This window comes from Aspergillus aculeatus (genome assembly GCF_001890905.1).
Source record: "Aspergillus aculeatus ATCC 16872 unplaced genomic scaffold ASPACscaffold_3, whole genome shotgun sequence".
In the NCBI taxonomy this organism is placed as follows: domain Eukaryota; kingdom Fungi; phylum Ascomycota; class Eurotiomycetes; order Eurotiales; family Aspergillaceae; genus Aspergillus; species Aspergillus aculeatus.
The window spans coordinates 26617-48885 of record NW_017962978.1 but is presented as its reverse complement, the minus strand read 5'-3'; the positions used below and the strand labels follow the sequence as shown (position 1 = coordinate 48885).

The window sequence follows — 22269 nt, the reverse complement described above, 5'->3', positions numbered from 1 at the left end:
GGCAGGTCAGGTACATACACTGGCTGATATTCCTATTCGATCAAGCTTCAATTGACATGATAGCTATTCCCAGAGTCCTACAGGTAGTGACAGGGACACTTTTCACTAGATGCAGTACAGATATCTCCTCGAATCTTGAATCCTGCAATAATTCATCTCGAGGTTCATAATTTCATTACAGAAATTAGATTGGAAACGGAATTTTTGATCCAGAAACGAAACCGTCATTATACGACACTGATGAAACCCCTACCTTCTTTCAACGAGATAAACCTAACTATCGACCTCTTCTGCAGAGTCCGTCAATTGCAGAAACTTCTTTCGTACATTGCTCAACCCTTCCAAGTCTCCGGCCTTCGTACCCACAAGCTCCAAGGGAACCCAGCCTGGAGTGAGGCCGTTTTCGAAATCCACCAGCCATACATCCCGGTTGTGATCGACCAGCACGTTATCGGGTTTCACGTCGCCCCAGATACACCCTCCCTGGTGGAGGGAGTAAACCGCATCATGAAGCTGGTCGGACCACGTGCGTCGTTCAGCCAGAGCAACCTCTGTCTCTATGTTGATCATACTGCCCAGTGTTGTCGAAGGAATGAACGCCAGTAGGATCCCCGGGAATGGCGACCCAAGGCCGAGAAAGCCTTCTAGCCGGGGCACACGAAGCGAAGCCGGACATCGCGCCGCAATCTCTCGCAGCCGGAGAGCTTCAGCTTCCAGGATCCCGGTTCCGACTGTCGTGGTCTTGTAGAGGAAGGCCTTGCCCTGAATCCTCACCTCGAAGACCTTATTGACCTGGATAGTCCGGAAGGACTCCACCTGCGACAGCTCGAATCGCGGAACGTCGGCCATTTCTTGAAAGACAGCTGGCACAAGTGGCACATCAAGGAAGCCGACAAAAAGCTCCGGGTGGTCGTGGATCTCGAGGCGCAGGTTTACCTGCGAGCTGCGCAGATGGGCGTCCAAGTCGAGGGTGCGTGGTGGGTTGTGCTCCTTGAAAATGGGCTGTAGGAACGGCATCAAAGAATCCACCAGCTCCTGCCGGCGGTGTTTGTCATGCAGAAAGACACATCTTTCGATGAGGGTCGCCCCATTGGTGAGCTTGTAGTCGGGCGGGAGCTTCTTGTACTCCATGCGCACTTGGAATTGGGTATCCTTGGCCACTAAGCAAATGAGAAGCTCACAGCAACCATCGGGGTAGGCCAACCCGGCCGATCGGATAACATTGTAGGGAACGTCCGGGGAACTGCATGCCTCGGTCTCGGTCTCGGTCTCGTCGTCTTTCGTGTCGACCGGGCCACTGTCATCGTTGCCATTCGGTGGTCGGCGCGAGTCAACGGAAGGGTCATCCTGCTCTGTCGCTCTTTCGTTTGGGGTGAAATGTAGGCCACGAAAAATGGGGGAGGGTGTCAAACCTAGGGGACTCCAAAGTGATTAGTTTTTGTTTTTTTCGAAAGGTCTCCCGAAGACAGCATGACATACAGTTTTCATCCCGCTCTCCTGACTCGTCATTTGAAAGTTTGGGACGCTTGCGTTGATGTTCTGCGGGATCATTTTCTCCAACCATCCTGCTGATGTAGGTGGGTTGTCGGCGGGAGTGAGGAAACTGTGAATATCAGACGGATGTTGGGGCCAGATTCGGGTGATGAGGACTGCGTGAGATAGTTGCTGTGACTAACACAAGAGGGGCAGCAGGGAAGCAGAGAAAGAAATTCAGGTTTGTAAGCTCTGGGGGTCGGCTTTATCACTTTGCTAACTACCTGGCCACTCAATACTAAGTCAAAATGCAGAAAAGCCTCCAATTTGCCGGGAGATTAGTCTTTGTCACATTTAACCTAACAATTCACGGATATGGGCTGGAAAAAACCACTCACCAGAACTGCGATTGAACTTAATTATCGATTTGGCCATCTATGCCGTGCAAGATTGTACATCTTGTGTGACAAGGAAGAGAGAGAACCAACTCGATTAGCCAAGATCCTTGTCTGTCAAAGAACAACAACAACAACAACAACAAGCAATTGAAAACACGCTGGCAAAAGGGAAAAAAAGAGCAATAAAGAAAAGAAAATAAAGGGAAGAAGAAGAAAGAAGAAAGTAAAACTGGAACAAAAAAAGGAAAAAAAAAAGACCAGACCAAACCAGATCCGCCATGTGTCGATTTGGTCCGACGAAAGCTGACCAATATAGAGTTTTAGAAGCATGTGTCTGGGAGGTGAGCAGGAGATATGGATTTCCAAAAATACCGTCAATAGCATAGAAGGCCCTTCCCCCTTCCAACGCGATCCACAGCTATCAATGTATCAATAAGACAAAAATTGTACACAAGCTTCAGCTTTCATTGGTAGTGTACTGCGTTAGTGGTCCGTGGAATCGCCCGTACCGCCCACCTCCATCTTTCTTACAGGGATCAACTCAATCACACTGTTTACTTCTCCCCGTAAAGGGTGATGAAGTACACTTGTGAAATGGTATATCCTCTCAGTAGACAAGACGGGTTTGTCAGTAATCTGGAAAGTGTGGAAGAATAGTATACAAGGGGTAAGAACCTTGTGAGGGCGCCCGATTTCCGCCTCTGCTGTGATCGTTACCATTGGGTGCGTAGCTCTGTTTCACCAATACTATAGGTTTCAGTATTACATTGTATTGTACGCAGTCTACTGTACAGTACAGTAGTACCCGGGTAGGTTTACAAGGAAATGCGCTGTGCTATCGGACGCACCCTAAGTCACCGCCTACATTCGGTAAGAAATACCCCATGTAAGGTATCGATCACCTGGCATAGGCTCAAGAGTCTATTCCCTCGGGCTTCAACAAGAACCTTCCCTTCCAAAGAGACCTCCTTCGGAATCTATCGTAGTTCCTAAAATAGGCCCTGGTAGAGTGAAGCCTTAGGCTTAAGAAGGCGGGGAGAAATAAACAAAGACCCGGCAAGTCACTCACCATTACGTGACCAACATAACAAGGAGTTACCTCCAGGTAATTTATGCCTTAATGTGCTCTCCAGTACAGAAACAAAGCAGGTCCTTGCTGGAAACACCCTCAATCAAGAGTGGGATCCATATGTATGCTAAATGTTCGGAAGAGTTTCCTCAACGTTCTCCCTCCATAGCAGGGATAACCGCATCGTACTCTTATTGTTGGACCCCCGCATGACTATTTACATATACATTATTTTCCCACAATCTTAGTCACAGAGACGACAACTAGGTGAAAGGAAGATGGTACCCACATCACGAGCACCCACTAGAGACATACAGCGCCCGAAACCGCGACTCCTCCCGCGCCAGCAGAGCGTCTGGCCGCTCAAACTCGACGAGTCGCCCCTCCTCCATCACCGCCACCTTATCAAACCACGCGATATTGTCATACCGGTGGACGATCGACAGAACCGTGCAGTCCGCAAACTCCAGCGAAACGACCCTATCCATCAGGGCTTGTGTCGCTTGATCAACCCTACCACGCCCGATATCGGGATTCTGCGTTAGCCTTATGTTTTCCTCAGAGAGCACAACTCCGCAGGAGCTAAGACAATAGCCCAGGTAAGGGGGAACAACATACCGACTCATCGCCTCGTCTAGGATCAACACCTTGCTCTGCCGGGCGATCGCGCGCGCCAGCGCTAGCAGCTGCCCCTGGCCGGCGGACCAGCGCGTCGGATCGAGAGTGGCGTCCATGCCGCCTAGTCGTGCCACGACCTCGGTGAGATGTGTTGTGTCGAGTATGCGGGCTAGAGCCGGCTCGGAGAGGGTGTGGGTCGGATCGATGTTGAAGCGGATGGTGCCGGGGAGGTAGCACGGTTCTTGGGGGACGACGCTCAGGCGGGCGCACAGGTCCTGCGGGGGTACAGAAGTGATATCGAGGCCGTCGATGTGAATGGTGCCGGTCTCGCAGTGGGGTCGCAGGAGTCCGGTCAGACACAGCAGTAAGGAGGATTTGCCGCTGCCCGAGCGGCCGCACAGCGCGATCTTCTGGCCGGGTTCGATGCGCATGCTTACGTCGTTTAGGACGGGTTTGGATCTGCATGGTGAATACTCGGGGTCAGTCACAATCTCATGGTTTGGGTGGGAAGCGTTAGCAATAGTGTGGGGAGTGGAACGTACTTATATGCAGCACCCACGTTCTGCACCTCGATGGCGCCAATGCTGGGCCAGGTCGTCTGCTGTGGGAGGGCGGCCTTGCCGCTGGATTCGGAGGGGGTTTGGGCTGTGAACGACTGGATCCGTGAGACAGCCCCGAGACAGGACTCGGTCATCGACCAGAATTTCAGCAGCCGGGCCAAGGACTGCGTGAAGCTCATAAGGGTCACAACGGCGGTACCCGATGACCCCGGGTCGAAGGAGTCCCGCATCAGAACCGTCAACATTGTTAGCAGAAGAATGAGACCGCTGGCAATTAGGTCCATGGCGAGGGTCAGCCATTGTTGGACCATGAACAGCGTGTACGTGCATTTCTGCGAATTGTCCACCATCGAAAGATTAGCTTCCTTGAGGTAGGTCTGCCATTGGAACGCCCGGATGCTCGCACCACCGCTGAGGGCTTCGGAGAGGTGCTGGAACAGAGGGGCCTTGGTCTCGATGCTGAGCAGGCGGATCTGTCGCGAGGTGCGCAGGTAGCATTTCTGCAGGAGGAAGCAGACTAGCAATAGGGGTGGGACCGCCAGGGACATATACCTGGCTACCACAAAGAGGATTGCTAATTTTAGGAGACAGGACCCGGTGGCTTGGTGCGAGCAGCTAGTCAGCAGGGGATAGTCGTTAATTCCGGCTCAGACGTCGCACTCACCCTTGGTTGCGTTGACAGCTGCCAGTGGCAATGTCATATCCACCAGCTCCAGGTCCTGACTGAATCTATTTTGTTCAGGATAGGAATGAGTTAACGTGCTTGAGATATAGCCAAATGTGCATCACCATACCGATTCAGGATATCGCCCGCGGTGGTTCCATTTAGCCAAGAAAGAGGAGCACTAAACGTGTTAGTTCTACTTGCTATGCAAGGGAGCCATGGACTGCGTACCTCATTATGCTGCGCAAAAGGTCGATATGTAGGCGTTCTGCGCTGTTGGAGATCATACGTATTAGGTAGACCCTGTCGTCCATTAGTCCTGATTACAGGTAGGTATTAAAAAGGGTGATCAAGTTATTACCAAGAGCCTGCTGCACCAACCACAACAGTGCCGACTGCGAAGGCAATAAAAACTCCGAGATACATCCCTGAAAGCTGGCTTGAGCCTTGCGAATCTGCATTCGACCACCACTTCATCCATAGATCTGATCGAAAGCGATAGCACAGGGTCAGTTGCGGCCGTCCATTCATGCCACCCACGAACCAATAGTAGGTGCACTTACTGGGAAAGTCCTGACAGAACGCGGCTATGAGGATGAGAATGACGTAGACTGATGCAAGAGTTCGACCGGTAGATTTGAGGTAGTAGAGATAGCCAGCCCCATCTTCAACATGGGAAGACTGTGTCGATCCCTGAGAACGACTGTTGTCGTCGGACGGCAATTCTTCCTCTTCGGGTTCCACGCAACGTTCGGATACCATGGGCCATTGTTTGGGAACTTCTTCGTCGGCCTCCGTCGAGAGAGATTGAGTTTCTGATGACTGTGTTGGAGGTGAAGACAAAGTATGCTGCGCCACTCTACCATCTTCAAGGACGAATATTTCGTCCGCGAGTGCGGCAACCTTGGCTGTCCATTCCCAAGCACATCAAACACGTCAGCGCAATGTACAGATGAAAGTGCAAAGTGACACTTACAATTATGCGTCGATAGTAGCACGGTGATCCCCTTGCGACGGAAGTACCCTCTGTCAACGCTCAGCAGGCGGTGGCAGATTCTGTCAATCGTGACGGAATCGAGGCCACTGAAGATATCGTCTAGGATAACAAGCTCACATCGCGAGTAGACCGCACGAGCCAGAGCCTAGTAGAGATGACAACGTGTAAGGCACAGGGACACAAAAACGACAACAGCTGGAACTCACGACTCGTTGCTTCTGTCCACCGCTGAGAGCACTCCCGTGCCCGCCGACACGGGTCAAATCCCCCTCCGGCAGGGCTTGTAGATCCTCGCCCACCCCGCACATCCAGAGCACTTGGTGATACCACGCGGGCTGCATACCCAGAGGCCCAACGACATTGTCACGGACGGTCCCCTCAACAAGCCAGGGGACCTGGCTGCAGTATGCCGTCGGCACAGGGTGCGTATGGATGTACCCGTGGTCAACGACGGTTTCGCCCAGAATGCTTTCCAGAAGCGTGGTCTTGCCGGCGCTCACTGGGCCCATAATAGCTAGTATATCTCCCTTGTGCACATCGAAATCAATCTCGTGAACTACCGCAGGTCCGGAGGTGCTCCACTTAACCGTGGCATTCCGCAAGGCGATCAGAGGGCCCTTCTCTGTGCCTGTGGATGGAACCTCGGAACCCGAGCGGCCAAGCAGTGATGGACTTGACGACAGTAGTTTTGAGTCGAGATACATAGGCTGTGTATTGTGGTGGGCGAAATATTCCTGCAACCTGGTAAAGGAGCCCAAGCATTGAAACAGAGCGGGTAGGGCCTGGATCAACGTGAGAACTGGTAGTGTAATCAGGCTCATTAGAGACAGTGCGGTGAATGCCTGCGCAGGGTCGAGTGAGCTGCTTTTGTTTGCGGTCGAGACTATGGTGAACAAGGCAAAGGAGGCAGCTGGAGACACCAGCCACGAGAAATTGGCTACAGACATTGTCAGAATCAGTGGCATAAACCCCGTACCAAACAAGTTCAAATCGTTCCACTCACCAATGAAGACCTCCCAACACAACAACGAGCGAAATTTATGGGAGGTTGCAATCTCGATCGACCGACAACGGGAGATGATAGACTCGATCTGCGCCCCAAGACCAAGTAGTTTGATGGATTTGATGTCATTGAGCATTTGTCGAGTGACATCAATCCGGCGTTCCACTCTCTCGATCCACTCGCGCTGAGCCTGATTCTTCAACTTGCATACCTTTGCGATAACAAGTATACACACTTTAAGAGGAAAAAAAGATTAGTCAGTGTCTACCCAAACGTAAAGTAGAACCTACGGAGAGATAGCACAACAGGGACGATACAGGATACGGCCAGCTGTCTTCCAAGCAGCCAAATCGCTAGCCCTATGTCGATCGGCGACGCCCATATCTCGTGCACGTCCCGGAGGCCCGTCGCGATTCGCTCCACGTCCGTCCCCAACAAGGTGAGTGCAGATGTACTCCCTTGATCTGCAGCGCCGAGCTCAAGGGTTCGACTGTAGATTGTGGCGAGTAAAGCCCCCCGGACTCCAATCACGAAGCGATACGCCTGTCTGTTGTAAATTGCCTTGGATGTCTAGGGAATGGATGTTAATAGTTATGAATGTGAGATGCCTTTGCTGCACGAGGCAAAAGTACAGAACGCCACGTAAGCCATTAAGAGAGATAGTACTTACTGCAAGCCCAAGATAAACTATCGCCGATGCTCCGATCAAACCATACCCTTTGTTCCGCGTTGTCTGGTTATCGTTGGACCCCACGAATTTGATTATGGCGTTGACCAAAAGGGGTTGCATCAGGGTGAACGCCGAGAAACACAATCGGGGAATGACTCCATGCACGAATTCGATTTTGAATGTCCGGAATAGAGTGAAAAAGAGCTGGTTTCCGCGTGATTGGTACACTATGAGAGAGAAAGACGGAGAATGAGCCATAGTACCTAAACAAGGCGAAAAATGTTGAAGAACAGCAGAGTTCAGTTTCTTACCCTGATTCCAGCGCCGCTGCAGCCTTCTCATCAGCGTTTCTGCCGTGAGGCTGTGCCCGATGGGCGGAACCTGCTCCAAAGTCAAAGGCGAAAAGAAGCCTTGTTTCAGAATTGGGAGCACCCATGTCAATAAACACAGCTCCCACAAACTGCTGCTTTCCTCTTTTGTGGTATCTTGATGCTGCAGGGGTCGTGAGCGTGTTGGTAGTGTTGACCCAAGTATCAGAAGCAAAACGCGTAGACCCAACGCCACACTCAAGATGATGGGCGCAAAGATGGTGTTCGAAGCAAGCCAGAACGTCCGGGCGCGGACACTGTCCAACAGCACCGCCACAAACAAGTAGAGGCTGGGCCAGATAGGGGGCCGCAACGAGTGAGCGCGCTCAAAGTATGTAGTTAAAATCGCCACACAAGTATCGACTGTCTGCAGGATTTGCGCGGCGAGCCATACCCGCGTCTGCAGCGTCGGGGTATTGTGTCGGATACCGAGCAACGCTAACTGACTTCCTAAAAGTACAGCATGCACGGCCTAATGCCCACCTTAGCATGGAAACAGCATCACCATTGAATTCAGTCTCGAAACCCACCATTAGAATGATTGTTCGCCGTTGGTTGGCAACCTTCACTGGCTTCGGGAGGAGACAGGCGATGCGGATGGAGTGGATTGCTAGGAAGATAAACGAGGGGATAGAAACTAGAACCACATCCTCAAAGAGCAAGGTGAAGTCGAATTCTCGACAATGAACGCTCACGACGGGATTGAAGGAGTCATCACTCCCTCTCGGGCAAGGAAAGACAATCATGGCGGAGTATCGACTTTGTTTCTACTCCAGAGGGCCAGCATGCCATTCAGTATATATGTCCGAAGCCATCCGCCTGCGTGTAAAAAAATGCAATACATGATGCCAAAGTCGAACACATCCAATTCTGACTGCGCCCATTGTACAAAGAACCCCGACGATGGCTTGGGAGACCTGTCGATGTTGTCGTCGCTTGAGCATTCCGAATTCCTTTGAGGTGCATACTGCATTGGAGGATTTAAGGTTGCGCGACCTGCGTAAACCCCACGGCAGCTCCCGATTGGATCAACGGGCGGCCTGCCATCTAGTATAAACTTCAATATAACTTGCACAGGTCTCGAAGGTGGCCTGGAGTAGCGCCGTATTCCTGTGACTGATGAGAGGAGCTCTCTCTGCAGGGTTCAGCTGTCGTGTGCTCAGTTTCCATAGATAGACGTGGATCCCATCCCGTATCTGCCCTGCATGTGCGCCACTCCCGGGAACACGAATACGGGGGCTGCCAGGAACCCCGGGCTAAGCCTGATGTGGCTGAGATTTATGATCCTTGATGGACACCGATCCCAGGAGTTTCATGATGCTTGTTTTGACGGCAATTCCAGCCGATGCAGGGCGAAGGGCAACGTCCTGGTAATTTCCGACCGGCCGGGTCGGGCAATGATGGCCTAAAGCGATGATAAAATGTATTTTCCAGTCCCACGAGGATATCAGCTACGCCGTATAGTGGAATAGGTTCAACCAGTTGAGATAACAGTCTTAGTGAAGGATCTATCACTCACTATCTTGGCCGACTGGGCCTTCGACCCGGCCAGCTGGTTCCTGGTTCCAGCTTCGGCTCCCTCGGGAAGTTTCCCCGTCCAGTGGGAGCCGGGGAGAGTCGTGCTAACCCGATACAGTCTAGCTAAGCGAGGCTTCTATTGCCGAGATAGATCACGTGCCAGGGCGGTCGGAAGTAAGTTTTCCGGAAAAAAGTGCGTGTTGGCCGATGATGTCACCGCGGTAACCGAGTTTCAGTCATTCGTTCGTTCGTTCCTCCCCCTTGGATGAATTTCGTGGTCCATCGCTCCCAAAAATAGCCGAAACTCCTTCATCCCACCTGTGTCATATTATCATTTCTTCTTGGTGTGTATTCACCTCCCAAATCACTCCCCACCCTCTGACTACTGCCATCCACCAAACGTAGGTGGAAAGTATCCTTGCTATATGTTCCGATGACCTCTCCTCCCCCCAAGAAACCCCCCGCCGGTGGGCGCACTGGCCACTTTGACGGAGAGGGCACGACAACGACGCCGGATCCTGCGCCGGACCATGGTGCTGGCCGTCGAGCCCGTGAAGTGTATAGTATCTTCCACCCACAGAGCCTCATTTCGCCCATCGAGGAAGAGGCTGAGCCGACATCGCCACTCCCTCCGGGCCAAAGTACCCCGAGTACCCCGCATCATGGGGGTGGGAGCTCCCAGCATTACTCTTCTGTTGCTTCCCCCGCAGGCTCTCCCCACCTGCACGCAGTAGACACCGAGTATACTGTCCCTTTGGTGCTCGAGCCACATCTGAGCCACCACAACGAGACCTTGACCTCCTTCGCCCAGTTGGCTGCTTTGCGGCTGGATGTTGAGCGCGTGCTCATTAGGTATGTCTGCAATGCATACCTTTCTTCTTCGCCGGGCCAACCGCCGCTGGCATGGTGAATCTACTCGCCTTCTTGTTATTGTTCACCTTCATTTTTTGAGTTGATTATTGTTTAGCGTCTCCGATCAGGACTCGCAGTTTATCATCGCGCAAGCCGCACAAACAAACCAGGGTGATCTGGATCTGCAGGACCTGGGTGATGGAGTGTGGAATGGGAATTCCAGGCTCTCTCTCGATGAGTGGATCATGTGCAGGGTAGGCCCTCTTTCTTTTTCCCCATCGTAACATTACACTCTCGTGGGTTTAAATGTAACCAACACAACACCTCACCGACATCTACAGGATACGCTGGACCTCCCGCCCTCCAACCGGGAGAAGGGCACCTCCTCGTTCATCGAGGTCAACGACCTCAGCACCGACGAGCGGTACAAGAATCTCCCGTTCGTCCGCGGGGATCCCGGCTTTCGCTTCTACGCCGGCACGCCGCTGACCGCGGACACGAAGATTAACATCGGCTCGATCTTCGTGCTGGACAAGAAGCCCCACCCGACGGGGTTGACCACGCTCGAGAAGAACGCCTTGGTGACCGTGGGCGCCCTGGTCAGCGAGTATCTCGCCGTCAGCCGACAAGCCACCGACGGGCGACGCGCAGCCCGGCTCTCCCGCGCCCTGAATTACTTTGTCGAAGGCAGTTCGGAGATCGGGGAGCGGGCATCGACGGCCCCCAGCACACCCGCCGCCATGGGCTCTGGCTCGATGTCGTGGTCGCCACCACCACCAACGCTGTCTAACCGATCCGCTCTGCGCTCCGCTGAGTCCCCATCCGTGAAGAACAGCGAGACACGCTCGCATCGGTCACGCAGCTCCCGCGGGACGTGGAGCCAGGGCGTTCGATCTTCGGGGGCTCGATCTACGTCGCGCGACAGGCGCGGGTCTGCGATGTCGAGATCCGAGACCAGCACGGGTTGCACGCCGGGGGCCTCGTCGTCAGGGGATTCGTGGATGTTCCAGCGGGCGGCGAACTTGATCCGGCAGAGCCTGGAGCTGGGCACCGACGGTGGTGTGATCTTCCTCCGCGCCGATTCCCATCTCCTCCACGAAACCAAATGGCGCAGCAGCAATAACGTCGGCGAGAAAACCCCGCGCGAACCGACTCTGCCCCATGTGCTGGCGGCGTCGACCGCGCACGAGCCCTTCGCCCCTCGCCCCGGCTCCAAGAACACGACGCAGTATCCCGCCTCGGAATTGAATGTCGAGTTCCTGCACCAGTTGTTGGACCGCTATCGCCACGGCAGACTGTGGTCCTTCCACCGGGACGGACTGCTCTCCAGCTCCGATGACGACCGACCCTCGCCCGCGCGCACCGACTCCCAGCAGAGCATCGACGAGTCGCGGGTGCAGAAGGCCTCAGAAAACTCGACCCTGAACCGCTATTTCCCCGGCGCCACGCAGGTGCTGTTCGTGCCCCTGTGGAACGCGGCGGACTCGCAGTGGTTCGCCGGCTGTTTCTGCTGGAACATGCTGGAGACGCGCGTGTTCAACCCGGCCGTCGAGCTGAGCTCTATGCTGGGATTCGGTTCCTCCATCATGGCCGAATACATTCGCATGCAGTCGGTGGCGGCAGACAGGCAGAAAAATCATTTCATTGGTAGTATCTCGTAAGGAAGGCCTCTTTCCCCTCACACAGTTTCACATCCAAGCAGGACAAAACAAAGACATTGCAAGATTGACTTAACGACTTTATGCAAATCACAGGCATGAACTACGCAGTCCCCTGCACGGAATTATGGCCGCCGGCGAATTCCTGCAGGGCACCCGACTGGACGAGTTCCAGCGCTCCTTGCTGGACACCATCTCCAATTGCGGCCGTACCCTGCTCGACACCATGAACCAGGTGCTGGATTATAGTAAAACCGTCTCGTCGGAGCGCGGCCGTGCCCACGCCAAGCGCCGCAGCGCGAAGAGAACCGGCTCCGGTGCCTCTTCGTTACTGGACACTTCCGTGGCGACAGACCTAAGTGCCCTGGCTGAGGAAGTCGTGGAAGGCGTGTATCTGGGCCATGCGTATGGGCAACGATCCACCGCCCCGTCGGACTGCCCGGAGAATATGGCGCAGAAGTCGCTGGTGGACGCGTCGCACCCGATCCAAGAGAAGCTGGCTGTGGAAGTGGTGCTGGATATCGCGCAACACAATTGGGTATACCAGACCCATCCTGGCGCGCTGCGGCGCATCATCATGAATCTCGTGGGAAATGCCCTGAAATACACCGAGGCCGGCAAGGTATCCTTGGAGATGGACGTGATTGAGGCGGCGCCCCGGAAGGCGGGCGCTGCTGCCAAAGCCGGGGAAACGCTGGTGCTGACGGTCTCCGACACGGGCAAGGGCATCTCCGAAGAGTTTTTGCGTAATCGACTCTACACCCCATTCGCGCAGGAAGATCCGTTGGCCGTGGGCACTGGCTTGGGGCTGTCCATCGTGCGCAGTTTACTGAAGTCCCTCGAAGGCGACATCACATTCGACAGTCGCGCAGGCGAAGGGACCACTGTCAAAGTCACCATGCCTCTGACTCGACCCGGTCTCGAGGACGCTTCTCTCGATCGCGATCTCCAGAATTTGATGATACAAGGAAGCAAGAGCTCCGGACCGATTGGAAAGCATGCCGGGCGACGAGCAAGTATTCTTCTCGAAGGAGACCCGGACGATATTTCGTCGTCCCCGCGATGGACGATCATCAGCCGCTACCTTGTCGGCTGGTTCGGGATTGAGCTCGTGCCGCACGATTCCGACTCGCCCGTCGACTTCATGCTTGTGGATGAAACCACCACCGTTCCAATCGAAACAGAGACCGTTCTCCTCCCGATAATCGTCGTATGGGACCCATCAACATCTCCATCGAAACCTCTTCCCGGCTGGCTGTCGTCGGCGCCGACCGTGAACTTTGTCCGTCTGCCGTGCGGGCCATGGAAGCTGGCGGCTGCCATTGAGCGCTGCTTGAACCAACAGTCGGAGGCAACGTCCGTCGGACTTCAGTCGAGGGCATTACCTGTTGGACACGACAACCGACATTCAGCTGCCGCCGCAGCCGCTACACAATCACAACCCTCACTGTGCCCCCAATGCCAGAGCGCATCCACACAGCAGGATGCGGTAATCGAAAGAACCGCGCGAGGCCCACGAGTCCTAGTGGTGGAAGACAACCCAATCAATCGCAACCTCATTCTGACATTCCTGAAGAAACGGAACCTGGCTGCGCTCGAGTCGGCCGAAAACGGCAAGCGCGCCGTCGAAGCGGTCGAGCAGGAGAAACATGGCTACGACCTGATCTTCATGGGTACTTCCCTTCCTTCTCGCCCTCATAACCACATAGTGCTAATCTTTCCTGCTTAGATATTTCCATGCCATTGATGAACGGCTTCGAAGCCACACGCGCCATCCGCGCCCTAGAACGGGAGCGGGACAGCGGCGTCACCGCCAAGATCATTGCTTTGACCGGCCTCAGCAGTGCGCAGGATGAAACCGAGGCGTTGAACTCCGGGATGGATATGTTCGTTACCAAGCCATTCTCGTTCGAGAAGCTGTCCGAATACCTGGAGAAGTGGGAGCAGAATAAGTTATGAGGATAAACGGACATCTAGAGCATGAGCCTCTTCTTTTCTTACTTCTTGTCAGGCTCAGACTTCGGCCTGGACACGTGGCCGATGCCATTAGATTTCTTCTTGTCCAAGGGTTTTGATTGATGTGTCACGTATACGGTTTCGGCGCTCGATACCCCCTGTTGCATGACTCTGCTATGTTGTTTAGCCATATGAAGGAATATCATATTGATTCGATTCCATGTCATCATCCAGAGATCCTTAGTATTGTTTCCTGAAGACATTCTTTCGGGTTCCAACTTTAAATCCACTCCACCTCTGGTTTCCAAGCACGCATCCCGGGAACAACGTAAACGGAGTGTCGCATTTATCGGCCATACGATTCATCTGGCCTGTAATGCATTGTCACATGGCACCAATTAGGATTCAGGCGGCCTGTTTGCCAGTGCGCCTATACACCGTGACTGATATTCACAGTCTACCCGAGACCCCAGAGTCCCCTCAGCTCAGCCGCACGATCAGAAGTCTTCCACCCGGTTTCAGCTTCGATCCGCGAGAGATGTTTCAGCAACAAGATCTTCTCGGTGGCGTATTCCTCTACCACGGTTGATTCCTGAGCGACAAGGGCTTCGTTTCCTGCAAGATTCATAAGATCTGGACTTACTGGCTGCTGAGCTGCCGACCGATAGCCCTCCACGTTGTGCGAATGGGTGTGCTTCGAGGGCGGAGAGGTCGTGCAATACCCCGCGAAGACAGTCCCCACGATGTATAGGGGTTGCAGATGGTTGACCCAGTTTGCACTGTAACTCTTTTGGTCAATATCAAGATACCTCTCGGGACCGGTACGGCTGGTATGGCGCCAGCTTGCGATGTATGACGGGAAGTGGGAACTCACTGAGAGGAATTACAAGTTGAGATGCCCATCAGTTCGCGTGCATGCCAAATGGCATCGACCTGCTGGCTTTATGTAAATGACCAGGCTGCTGCTAGCGAAGGCTGCGTATACGTACAGCGTTTTGGGTGTCAGGAGTAACCGGCACAGCACCTGTCTGCAGGAGCAGAATCGAGCCCGCATGATAATACGTGTTCCCACAAACTAGAAAGATCCCTACATTACCGGCGGTCGTTTTTTGGACCCACAGGGAAGGTTCACTCACTGGCCGATGTCCGAGCATGTAGGACCGTGGGGAAAACGGTGCCAGGGCAAGGCTCCTGTCGCAACAACGGGTGGACAACCGGCGGCCGAAGCCGGTACCAGCGCTGCATTTCATCCCACAGCGCCGCCACCGACTCACCCAAGTCAATTTTGCTATGGACAACAGAATTCACCAGGAGGTTGATGATCTTCGCAAAAATTAGGTTTGCCATGTTACAATAGTCATCCACCTTGCCCTTGGCGGCCAGCGACTCGAGGGACATATCGTTCATCCAGAAGTGGGCGGAGATGAGGGTCGTTTTGCGGGTGACAAAAGCAGCCCAGACGTCTGTGACAAGGGCGGATGCCAGGGGTTCTACGTCAGACGAACTTCCACTAATTGGATCCGAGACTTCACACCGGTGTAGCTAACCTATCCGCGCAAATGCCCAGAAGCAAGACTTCACAATACCAGGGCTACACCCATTCCACTTCTTCAACTGGAGCAGACCGGCACACCCCTAGAGTTGTGGTCAGTAGCCCGTCTTCCGAGCATTTGAAAAGAAATACTTGGTGAGAGAACCTTCAGATGGCGTCGCCACTCATCGACACCCGATGCCATCATCTCGTAGACACAAAGTAGTGTGCATGTTGCCAGAATAGAAGAATCAGCACGGGCGGGGTCTTGCCGGAGCAGCAGGCGAATGGTGTGCTGGTATAGCTCCAGCGTGACGGAGCGATGTCTACGTTGAAGGTGGTCCAAGTGCCGCGAGGCGAGAGACATTGCTGCTGCGACGAACGCCGATGACTTCATCATCTCATGGATACTGAACACTGTGAAATGCCTATCAGAGTCGGTGGTCTCGCACCAAGTTCCTGTTCCTCGCAAGTAGAAGCTGATGAGCCTAAGTTTCTCTGACTCGGAAACAGGAGACGGTGGTTGGGGCAGGATGGAGATGTCCCCCGAACAAGCCTTGCCGAGTGAGAAAGGCGCAACGTGCGTGCCAGCGTTAGGCTCTCCGATCGCGGTCGGGCCGTGCGCGTTGCCTGTGCTCGGGGTCTTGGAATTGGACACGAGCGAGGGCGGCGTCGCCGGATAGCTGTCTGTCGGATCAAGATCCTGAATTGATGGCCGTGCCACAAGATTTTCCATGACACTGTCATCTTCCGTGCCATGCTGATTACCACCGAGTGTGTAGCTTCCCTGCAGCTCTTCGAAAGCCCTGACCGTGCTGCACTGCAATGGTCGGACTCCTTCGACCTCTCTCAGACCCGGGTCATGTGAGGTTGCCGGGCTCCTTGGTGGCGGGGAAGTATCCTGCAGGAAGCTATAATCTCGGATGGTTGCCTCCGTCTCGTCGATAACCTTTGGTTTTTGATGAGTATGGGGTGCAGGGTGGCTGATCAGGGCTATTCCAAACCTTCAAATGACGCCCTAGCGAGGGCAACGATCCTTTCTCATGATCCAGAGCTTTTGCAAGGTCGGCTTCGTCGGAGCGTGATAGTGTGAGATTGCGTGATTGATGGAACGAGGCTTTGAGGCCCCACTGGCATCGACGCCCTTGCAGGGTACAATTCTGGCAACGTGGGTGTGTCCCATCGCCTGTGTTGCGAATAAGAAGGCATGAGATAAGAAAGACCCCCAAAAGTGGGAGGTGGGGAGGCAAGCTTACATTTTCGCCGACGAGTGCGACACGGGAGGCTGTATAGTTTCATGGTCAGCGCACCACATCGGGAAGTGCATGTGAGGGGGAGTGAGAGTGGCGGAGATAAGTTACCAGCCAGAACGCGTTCTTCGCCGTTGCATAGTATTCGTCTTGAAATTTCTCCCTTGTCTTTCTTTTAGTTACCCATTGCGACAAGAGAGGAAAGAGGAAGGATGCAACATCACTTAAAGTAGTGGAAAGGGAAGAGAGCAAGAGAGGAAAGTGGAAGATAAACCGGCAAGTGAATGGAGAGGGTCACGTGCTGGTCATTGAAAGCGGCAGGTGGAAGCGCAAGCGCCCGCCCAGAATCTCTCCATCAATCTGTGAGACAGACACTCAATGTTCATCTTACTTGTATTTTTTCAGGTTGTACCCTTCGATCACTTCCTAGTCATCATGTATGACATGTTTTGTCTCAGTCAGGCTTCTTGCAGGTCTTCCAACGGGACCATTGTAGGATATTCTTGTCTATCACGCCACAATATATACTGTATCGAAGGTTCACTACATCGTCACTTGGTCCTGACATCATCATCCGAACCACCTTATTTATTCCTTCATCGTCGCTCCGGCATTGTCTAATTTATTCTACAAGTCGGAGAACCAATTCAATGAAAAGACCAGCCCGACCACATTACCACTCACAACATCCATCGCTAAAATGACCCCCAGCCCAACCATGTCGGCACTAGTAGTCCGTGAGGATAGCCCTCAATCTCTCCGTCTCTCCAGGGAAGAGATTCCCATTCCGAAACCAGACACGACACAGGTTCTAGTGAAGATCAGCCATGCTGCACAGAACCCAACAGACGGTTTGTTCTTTCCATTAAGTCAATTGCTTGTTGCCCATTTTCTTTACCCCCGAGCCTCAACGATAGCTCGTGCATAGCCTTGAGTGGAAAGAGTGCCTGACAGGAAAGCAGTCCAATCGTTTGATAACCGCGCGTTTGGCGATGGCGCTGTCTTGGGTTGTGATTTTGTCGGCGAAGTGGTCGAAGTCGGCAGCTCCGTGCAACGGTACGCAACCGGCGATATCATCGCCGGTTTGATTTGGGGCGGTATGTCTGATCTTTGTCTTACTTGGTCTTACTTGGACAAGAGATTCTGAGCTCACGGAATTCAAAGGCGAAACTCCGGGCCTAGGCGCCTACAGTGAGTACACCCTAGCCGACGAGAGCATCTCGTACCCGGTGCCGGGGCGCAATATCTCGCGCGAGCAGGCGAGCACCGTGCCTCTGGCTGCCGCGACCGCGTGGCTGGCACTTTTTTCCAAGAATTGTCTGGGCATAAATCGCAACCAGCAGAAGGGTAGCAGTGTGTTGATTTGGGGTGGGAGCTGTAAGTAGCTTAGTGCATTCAGGGTCCCCTCTTCGCTCTTCTCTCCTTAACCGGGCATTCACAGCAAGCGTTGGACTCTACGCTATCCAGCTGGCCACCATGTACGGATTGGAGGTCGTCACGACCTGTAGCCCCAAACACGCGGAACTGGTGCGCTCGTACGGCGCCCGACACGTCTTCGACTACAAAGATGATCAGGTCGTCGACAAGATCAAGGACGTGGCTCCCACGCTCAGCTATGCGTTTGATCCCATCGGCAATCCAGCATCGTCGCCGACGGCCTCGCGCGCCTTCCAGGCGGAAACTGGGTCTCTGTGCACAGTGCGACCCGGCAAAGCGAATACGGAGAAGGTGACATCCGGTACTCGGGTGACGAATGTGTTGGTGTGGACCTCCTTCCTCAAGGATCACACATATGGCGAGTTCAAATGGCCGGTAAGTGGCTGGATCCTGCACTTCACTCCGTCAGGGCGAAAGTAGAAACTCACGTATGTTGTGTGCAGGCTTCCAAGAGCGATCATGGACTCTCGACTGAATTGTTCGACAAGCTTCCCTCCTGGGTGGAGAAAGGCACACTCAAGCCTAGCCATCCCAAGTTGCGTCAGGGGTTGGATTCGGTGTCTGAAGGATTCCAGGAGTATCGCGATGGAAAGATTTCCGGCTACAAGATTGTCTATGCCTTGGACTAAGTCCGGTGCTTGGAAGTTGAGGCTGTTCCTTCGTCCTTAGTTGTCAGATTATAGAAACTTCATGTCGGATAGATTTAGAAATGGATAATCGACGATGAAACAAGATGAGGACACTGTAGTGGAGCGCAAAACAGCGCAAAACTTGACAAGTGCCGTGGCTAGGCTTGGCAGGATGTGGATCGGAAAACTTGCTCTGCTTTTGCCATTAGCAAGCAGCCTGCCTCTGCCGGCAGTGAAAGGTAGGTACGTCGACTCTTTGGCTACGGGTCGCGTAGAGAATCTAATCTCATTCCTTTCTATAGGAACATATATTCCGAGTGTCTGAACTGCAAGGGAGCCGGCGTGGGAGCGTTGTCACGTGACCGAACAGGAGCTATTGACGAGCTCTATTGTCCACCATATGCTCATTCAATTGTGTGGGTTAAGGGGTGACATTCACGGCCACTTGGCAAATGAATTGCCGCAGCGGTAACTGCCTACTAAGACCTTCTATGGCTCCCATTAGAGCTCCCTAGTTTACAGTACCCATCTGTCTCCAACCGCGCGAATGTGGTCCTACTTAGTTTGGTAGAAAGGGTAAGTGGAAGCGCAGCCGCTGTGGGGCAGCCGAGCCCTCTATTGATCTCCAAAGCCTTCAAAGGCCCCGATTACGACAAACAAGCCAGGGACAAACCGATTCAAATCCTTCAACAGGCTAGGATCCAATGATGCTTGCAGTGTTGCACTGAATTTTCCAAGATTGTGAGATGGTAAGCCCACTGGACATTCATCACCCTTCATCACTTACTGCATCATCATAGGATCCACCCATGGCTGTGGCTAACCTCTACCATATGATAAATAGTAGCCTTGCAGCAGGTGATAGCGGTCGAATGCAGCAGCAAGTTTTATTCTATTCGCCTACTTTGACTTCGATATCCTCCCATCCTGTGCGCCACCTCAATGCAACATATCAAGGTTTCATCCATGCCCTACGATGGACACTGCATGTGCAGGCGAATCCAAGTGTCGCTGCAGCAACAGCCGTCTCAGTCATTGAGATGCCACTGGTAGTGATGAGCCTCCCAAACCGGTTGAACCAGGGGGAATACAACTCTGACTCTTCTACATGTGATTCAGTCGCAATCGCGGGCGATCCGGGGGCGGTAAGAAACACGGATTGGCGACTCCTGATACTCTGTAGCTCCAGCGATTGTTGACTATCAACTCAGGGTCGTCCATGAACTACGTCTTAGATAATTCTGATGTTATAATCAGAGACCCAAGGCTATCTATTGAAGAGCTACGGCGATTATCTCACACAGAGCGGGAATATGGTCCTAGTAGGTGTTTTCATGGGGTGCCATGGCCGCTAACGAGCGGCGATTTACTGAGATACCGTTTCTGAATGTCCCAGCGCCAATTTTGTAGCGAATGTGGAAGGTGAGTTTCTGTTATGACCAGATCTCACCAGCTCTTTGTTCTAGTTCCTTGCAGTAACACTTTCGAGTGTAGCCCCGTCTCGACTGAGAGCCCTGAGTTCCCAGGAAAGACGCTACTCAAAGCCTCGCTTTTTGATAAGATATCTCGGCCGAGTGAGGAGGTATTTACAACCAGACGCCAGAGCTGGGAGCCTGCAATTGAAGGGGCTAAACAGGGCTAGAGCTTTGACGAAAGGAAGGTGTTAGGGGATAGTTTAACCACAGATCATAGAGCATCAACCAGATGTCGATCAACTTTCCATGAAATGCATATGGAAGAATAATTCACACAAATGAGCATTTGCCAAAGCTGTCTGTGAGTCGCAAGTCTCAAAAGGTCCAATATTTGTGTTCTGATATTTGTGCGTACAGTTCTCTCATGGAAAAATTAGCGCCTGAAACATAAAACTTTGAAGCGCTGTAGGATTGGCCTCACAGGATGGTCAATTGTGCCGATAAACTAGGTTTATGTCCTTGGTTCTACGGTAGTCTCGAAGCCGCCACCGATCACATAGACGACTCAAGAGTTTACTACACCCCGGCTTGTAACTAACATATGATGCGTAGAAGAACTCTCATGGGTCGACTCAATCATAAATAGCAGGAATCTGTCACCTCGCCGTGAGCTTTCCTGAGTATTCAATTCAGCCCGGTCCGATACACCCCCCTTGAAAACCGCACCGCGGTTGTAATTAGCAAGATTCATCATGGGTTCTCAGAGTATGAAAGCCCTCAGGCTTGTGCAGGTAGCAGTCACCCTCTTCTCACTCCCCGAGCTCAGAGTCTCTGTTTTTCCCTCACATAAAAACAACGCACAGAGGAAAGGTCCAAGCCCACAACAGACTGACATAATATGTATCTGACCGCATCCAGTACGGAGCCCCATACAAGCTGTAAGATATCCCGATCCCAACTATCAGCGACAATCAGCTCCTGGTCAAAGTCGAGGCCGCAGGCTTCTGCCACACAGACCATCAGATATACAATGGGTCTACAATTCCCCCTTGCCCGTGACTTCGTCCCATGAGCCCGCGGGAACTATCGTGGCGATCGGACAGAATGTGACAGGCAGCTGGAAGCCTGGCCAGCGTATCGGGATGCTGAACCTCCGGAGCGCGTGCCATGCGTGCGTAGGCTGTGAAGTCGGGCGCGACCCCCTTCGGCCCAATGAGCGGGATACTCGGTTCTGCGAGAACAAGGAGAATGCTGGCGTCAATGCTGATGGGGCATTCGCCGAGTACGTCGTGGCCGACCCAGCCACTTCGGTGCCTTCGCCGGACGGGTTGTCGTTTGAACAAGCTGCTCCGTTGATGTGTGTTGGGGTAAGGTGACAACAGCTTTGTCCACGGGGTATGTTTCCCGCCTAACTATGTATCACAGGCTACCGTCTGGACAAGCCTCGCGGACGCAGGGATAGAACTTCATCTCCCAATCGGAGTCATCGGCGTCGGCGGTCTAGGCTACCTCGCCCTGCAATTTGCGGCGGGACTAGGGCATCCGACCGTTGCAATCGACAACCGACCCGAAGGGCGGCAGCTGGCGAGTGAACTGCCGGCTCACTTGAAACCCGGTAACGTCGTGGACTATAATAGTCTCAAGGCCACAAAAGAGGTAGTCGAGTTTGCAGGAGGGGGTGGACTTGCGGCCGTGCTGGTTTGCACCGACAGCGTGGGCGCGACGGAATGGAGCCTTAAACTCCTCCGGCCTCACGGAGTTTGTGTTCCCCTGGGGCTTCCCGTGGCAAGTTTTAGATTCTCCGCCTGTGACCTGATATTCAAAGAGCTGATTGTTCGTGGGAGTTTGGTTGCGAACAAGCGCCTCTTGTCGGATATGATAAACTTCGTTGCGGAGAAGGGGGTGCGATCTCACGTACAGACGGTGAAGCGCGAGGAGGCCATGGATCTTCCAGACCGGTATATGGACCCTCATCTGAAGGGACGGTTGGTCGTTGTTCCTTAGGTCGGGGGCTTTCTCAATATTTGTTACACCTCTGCTTCACCAGGAGGAGAGTTCACGCGGAGGAGTTGGGTGGGGGGCAAAACTATGTTCAGGGTACAGCTACATGAGATGTGAGCATCAGTCACCAAGCATAAAGTGTCCACTTCCTTTCTTGCACTGGCTTTACACACAAGTACTGAAGATCCGTGTAAAAGACCTC

The 22269-nt window shown here is 53.3% G+C and overlaps 6 protein-coding genes across 6 annotated transcripts; 3 read left to right on the top strand and 3 right to left on the bottom strand.

Moving 5' to 3' along the window:
• Window positions 1-222: 222 nt before the first annotated feature.
• Window positions 223-1587, bottom strand: ASPACDRAFT_1853178 (uncharacterized protein). Its single transcript, XM_020197299.1, has 2 exons — window positions 1480-1587; window positions 223-1412 (listed from the first exon to the last, which is right to left on the bottom strand). Exons 1-2 carry the CDS (start codon window positions 1562-1564, stop codon window positions 274-276), a joined length of 1224 nt encoding a protein of 407 aa, XP_020058931.1. The 5' UTR covers window positions 1565-1587; the 3' UTR covers window positions 223-273.
• Window positions 1588-3143: 1556 nt separating this feature from the next.
• On the bottom strand, window positions 3144-8566 carry ASPACDRAFT_1864098 (uncharacterized protein; the record flags this gene model as incomplete). The annotated part of the gene is made up of 15 exons (XM_020197831.1): window positions 3144-3453; window positions 3559-4017; window positions 4101-4719; window positions 4783-4847; window positions 4913-4963; window positions 5014-5085; window positions 5144-5267; window positions 5346-5690; window positions 5759-5924; window positions 5986-6716; window positions 6783-7016; window positions 7073-7352; window positions 7453-7679; window positions 7764-8292; window positions 8351-8566. 15 exons carry the CDS (start codon window positions 8564-8566, stop codon window positions 3231-3233), a joined length of 4341 nt encoding a protein of 1446 aa, XP_020058930.1. The 3' UTR covers window positions 3144-3230.
• Window positions 8567-9771: 1205 nt separating this feature from the next.
• ASPACDRAFT_50151 (hybrid sensor histidine kinase/response regulator) lies at window positions 9772-13807 on the top strand (the record flags this gene model as incomplete). The annotated part of the gene is made up of 5 exons (XM_020202320.1): window positions 9772-10190; window positions 10306-10444; window positions 10532-11847; window positions 11945-13521; window positions 13578-13807. 5 exons carry the CDS (start codon window positions 9772-9774, stop codon window positions 13805-13807), a joined length of 3681 nt encoding a protein of 1226 aa, XP_020058929.1.
• A 454-nt stretch (window positions 13808-14261) lies between these two features.
• ASPACDRAFT_39896 (Zn(II)2Cys6 transcription factor) lies at window positions 14262-16634 on the bottom strand (the record flags this gene model as incomplete). The annotated part of the gene is made up of 8 exons (XM_020200672.1): window positions 14262-14583; window positions 14679-14740; window positions 14794-14879; window positions 14941-15267; window positions 15352-15439; window positions 15502-16284; window positions 16340-16521; window positions 16592-16634. The coding sequence occupies 8 exons, from the start codon at window positions 16632-16634 to the stop codon at window positions 14262-14264; spliced, it is 1893 nt and encodes a 630-aa protein (XP_020058928.1).
• Window positions 16635-16949: 315 nt separating this feature from the next.
• Window positions 16950-18748, top strand: ASPACDRAFT_112728 (zinc-binding alcohol dehydrogenase family protein). Its single transcript, XM_020195665.1, has 5 exons — window positions 16950-17436; window positions 17548-17682; window positions 17750-17962; window positions 18027-18397; window positions 18466-18748. Exons 1-5 carry the CDS (start codon window positions 17304-17306, stop codon window positions 18649-18651), a joined length of 1038 nt encoding a protein of 345 aa, XP_020058927.1. The 5' UTR covers window positions 16950-17303; the 3' UTR covers window positions 18652-18748.
• A 2070-nt stretch (window positions 18749-20818) lies between these two features.
• On the top strand, window positions 20819-22070 carry ASPACDRAFT_1853173 (uncharacterized protein; the record flags this gene model as incomplete). The annotated part of the gene is made up of 3 exons (XM_020197298.1): window positions 20819-20831; window positions 20985-21433; window positions 21492-22070. 3 exons carry the CDS (start codon window positions 20819-20821, stop codon window positions 22068-22070), a joined length of 1041 nt encoding a protein of 346 aa, XP_020058926.1.
• Between the last annotated feature and the right edge of the window lie 199 nt (window positions 22071-22269).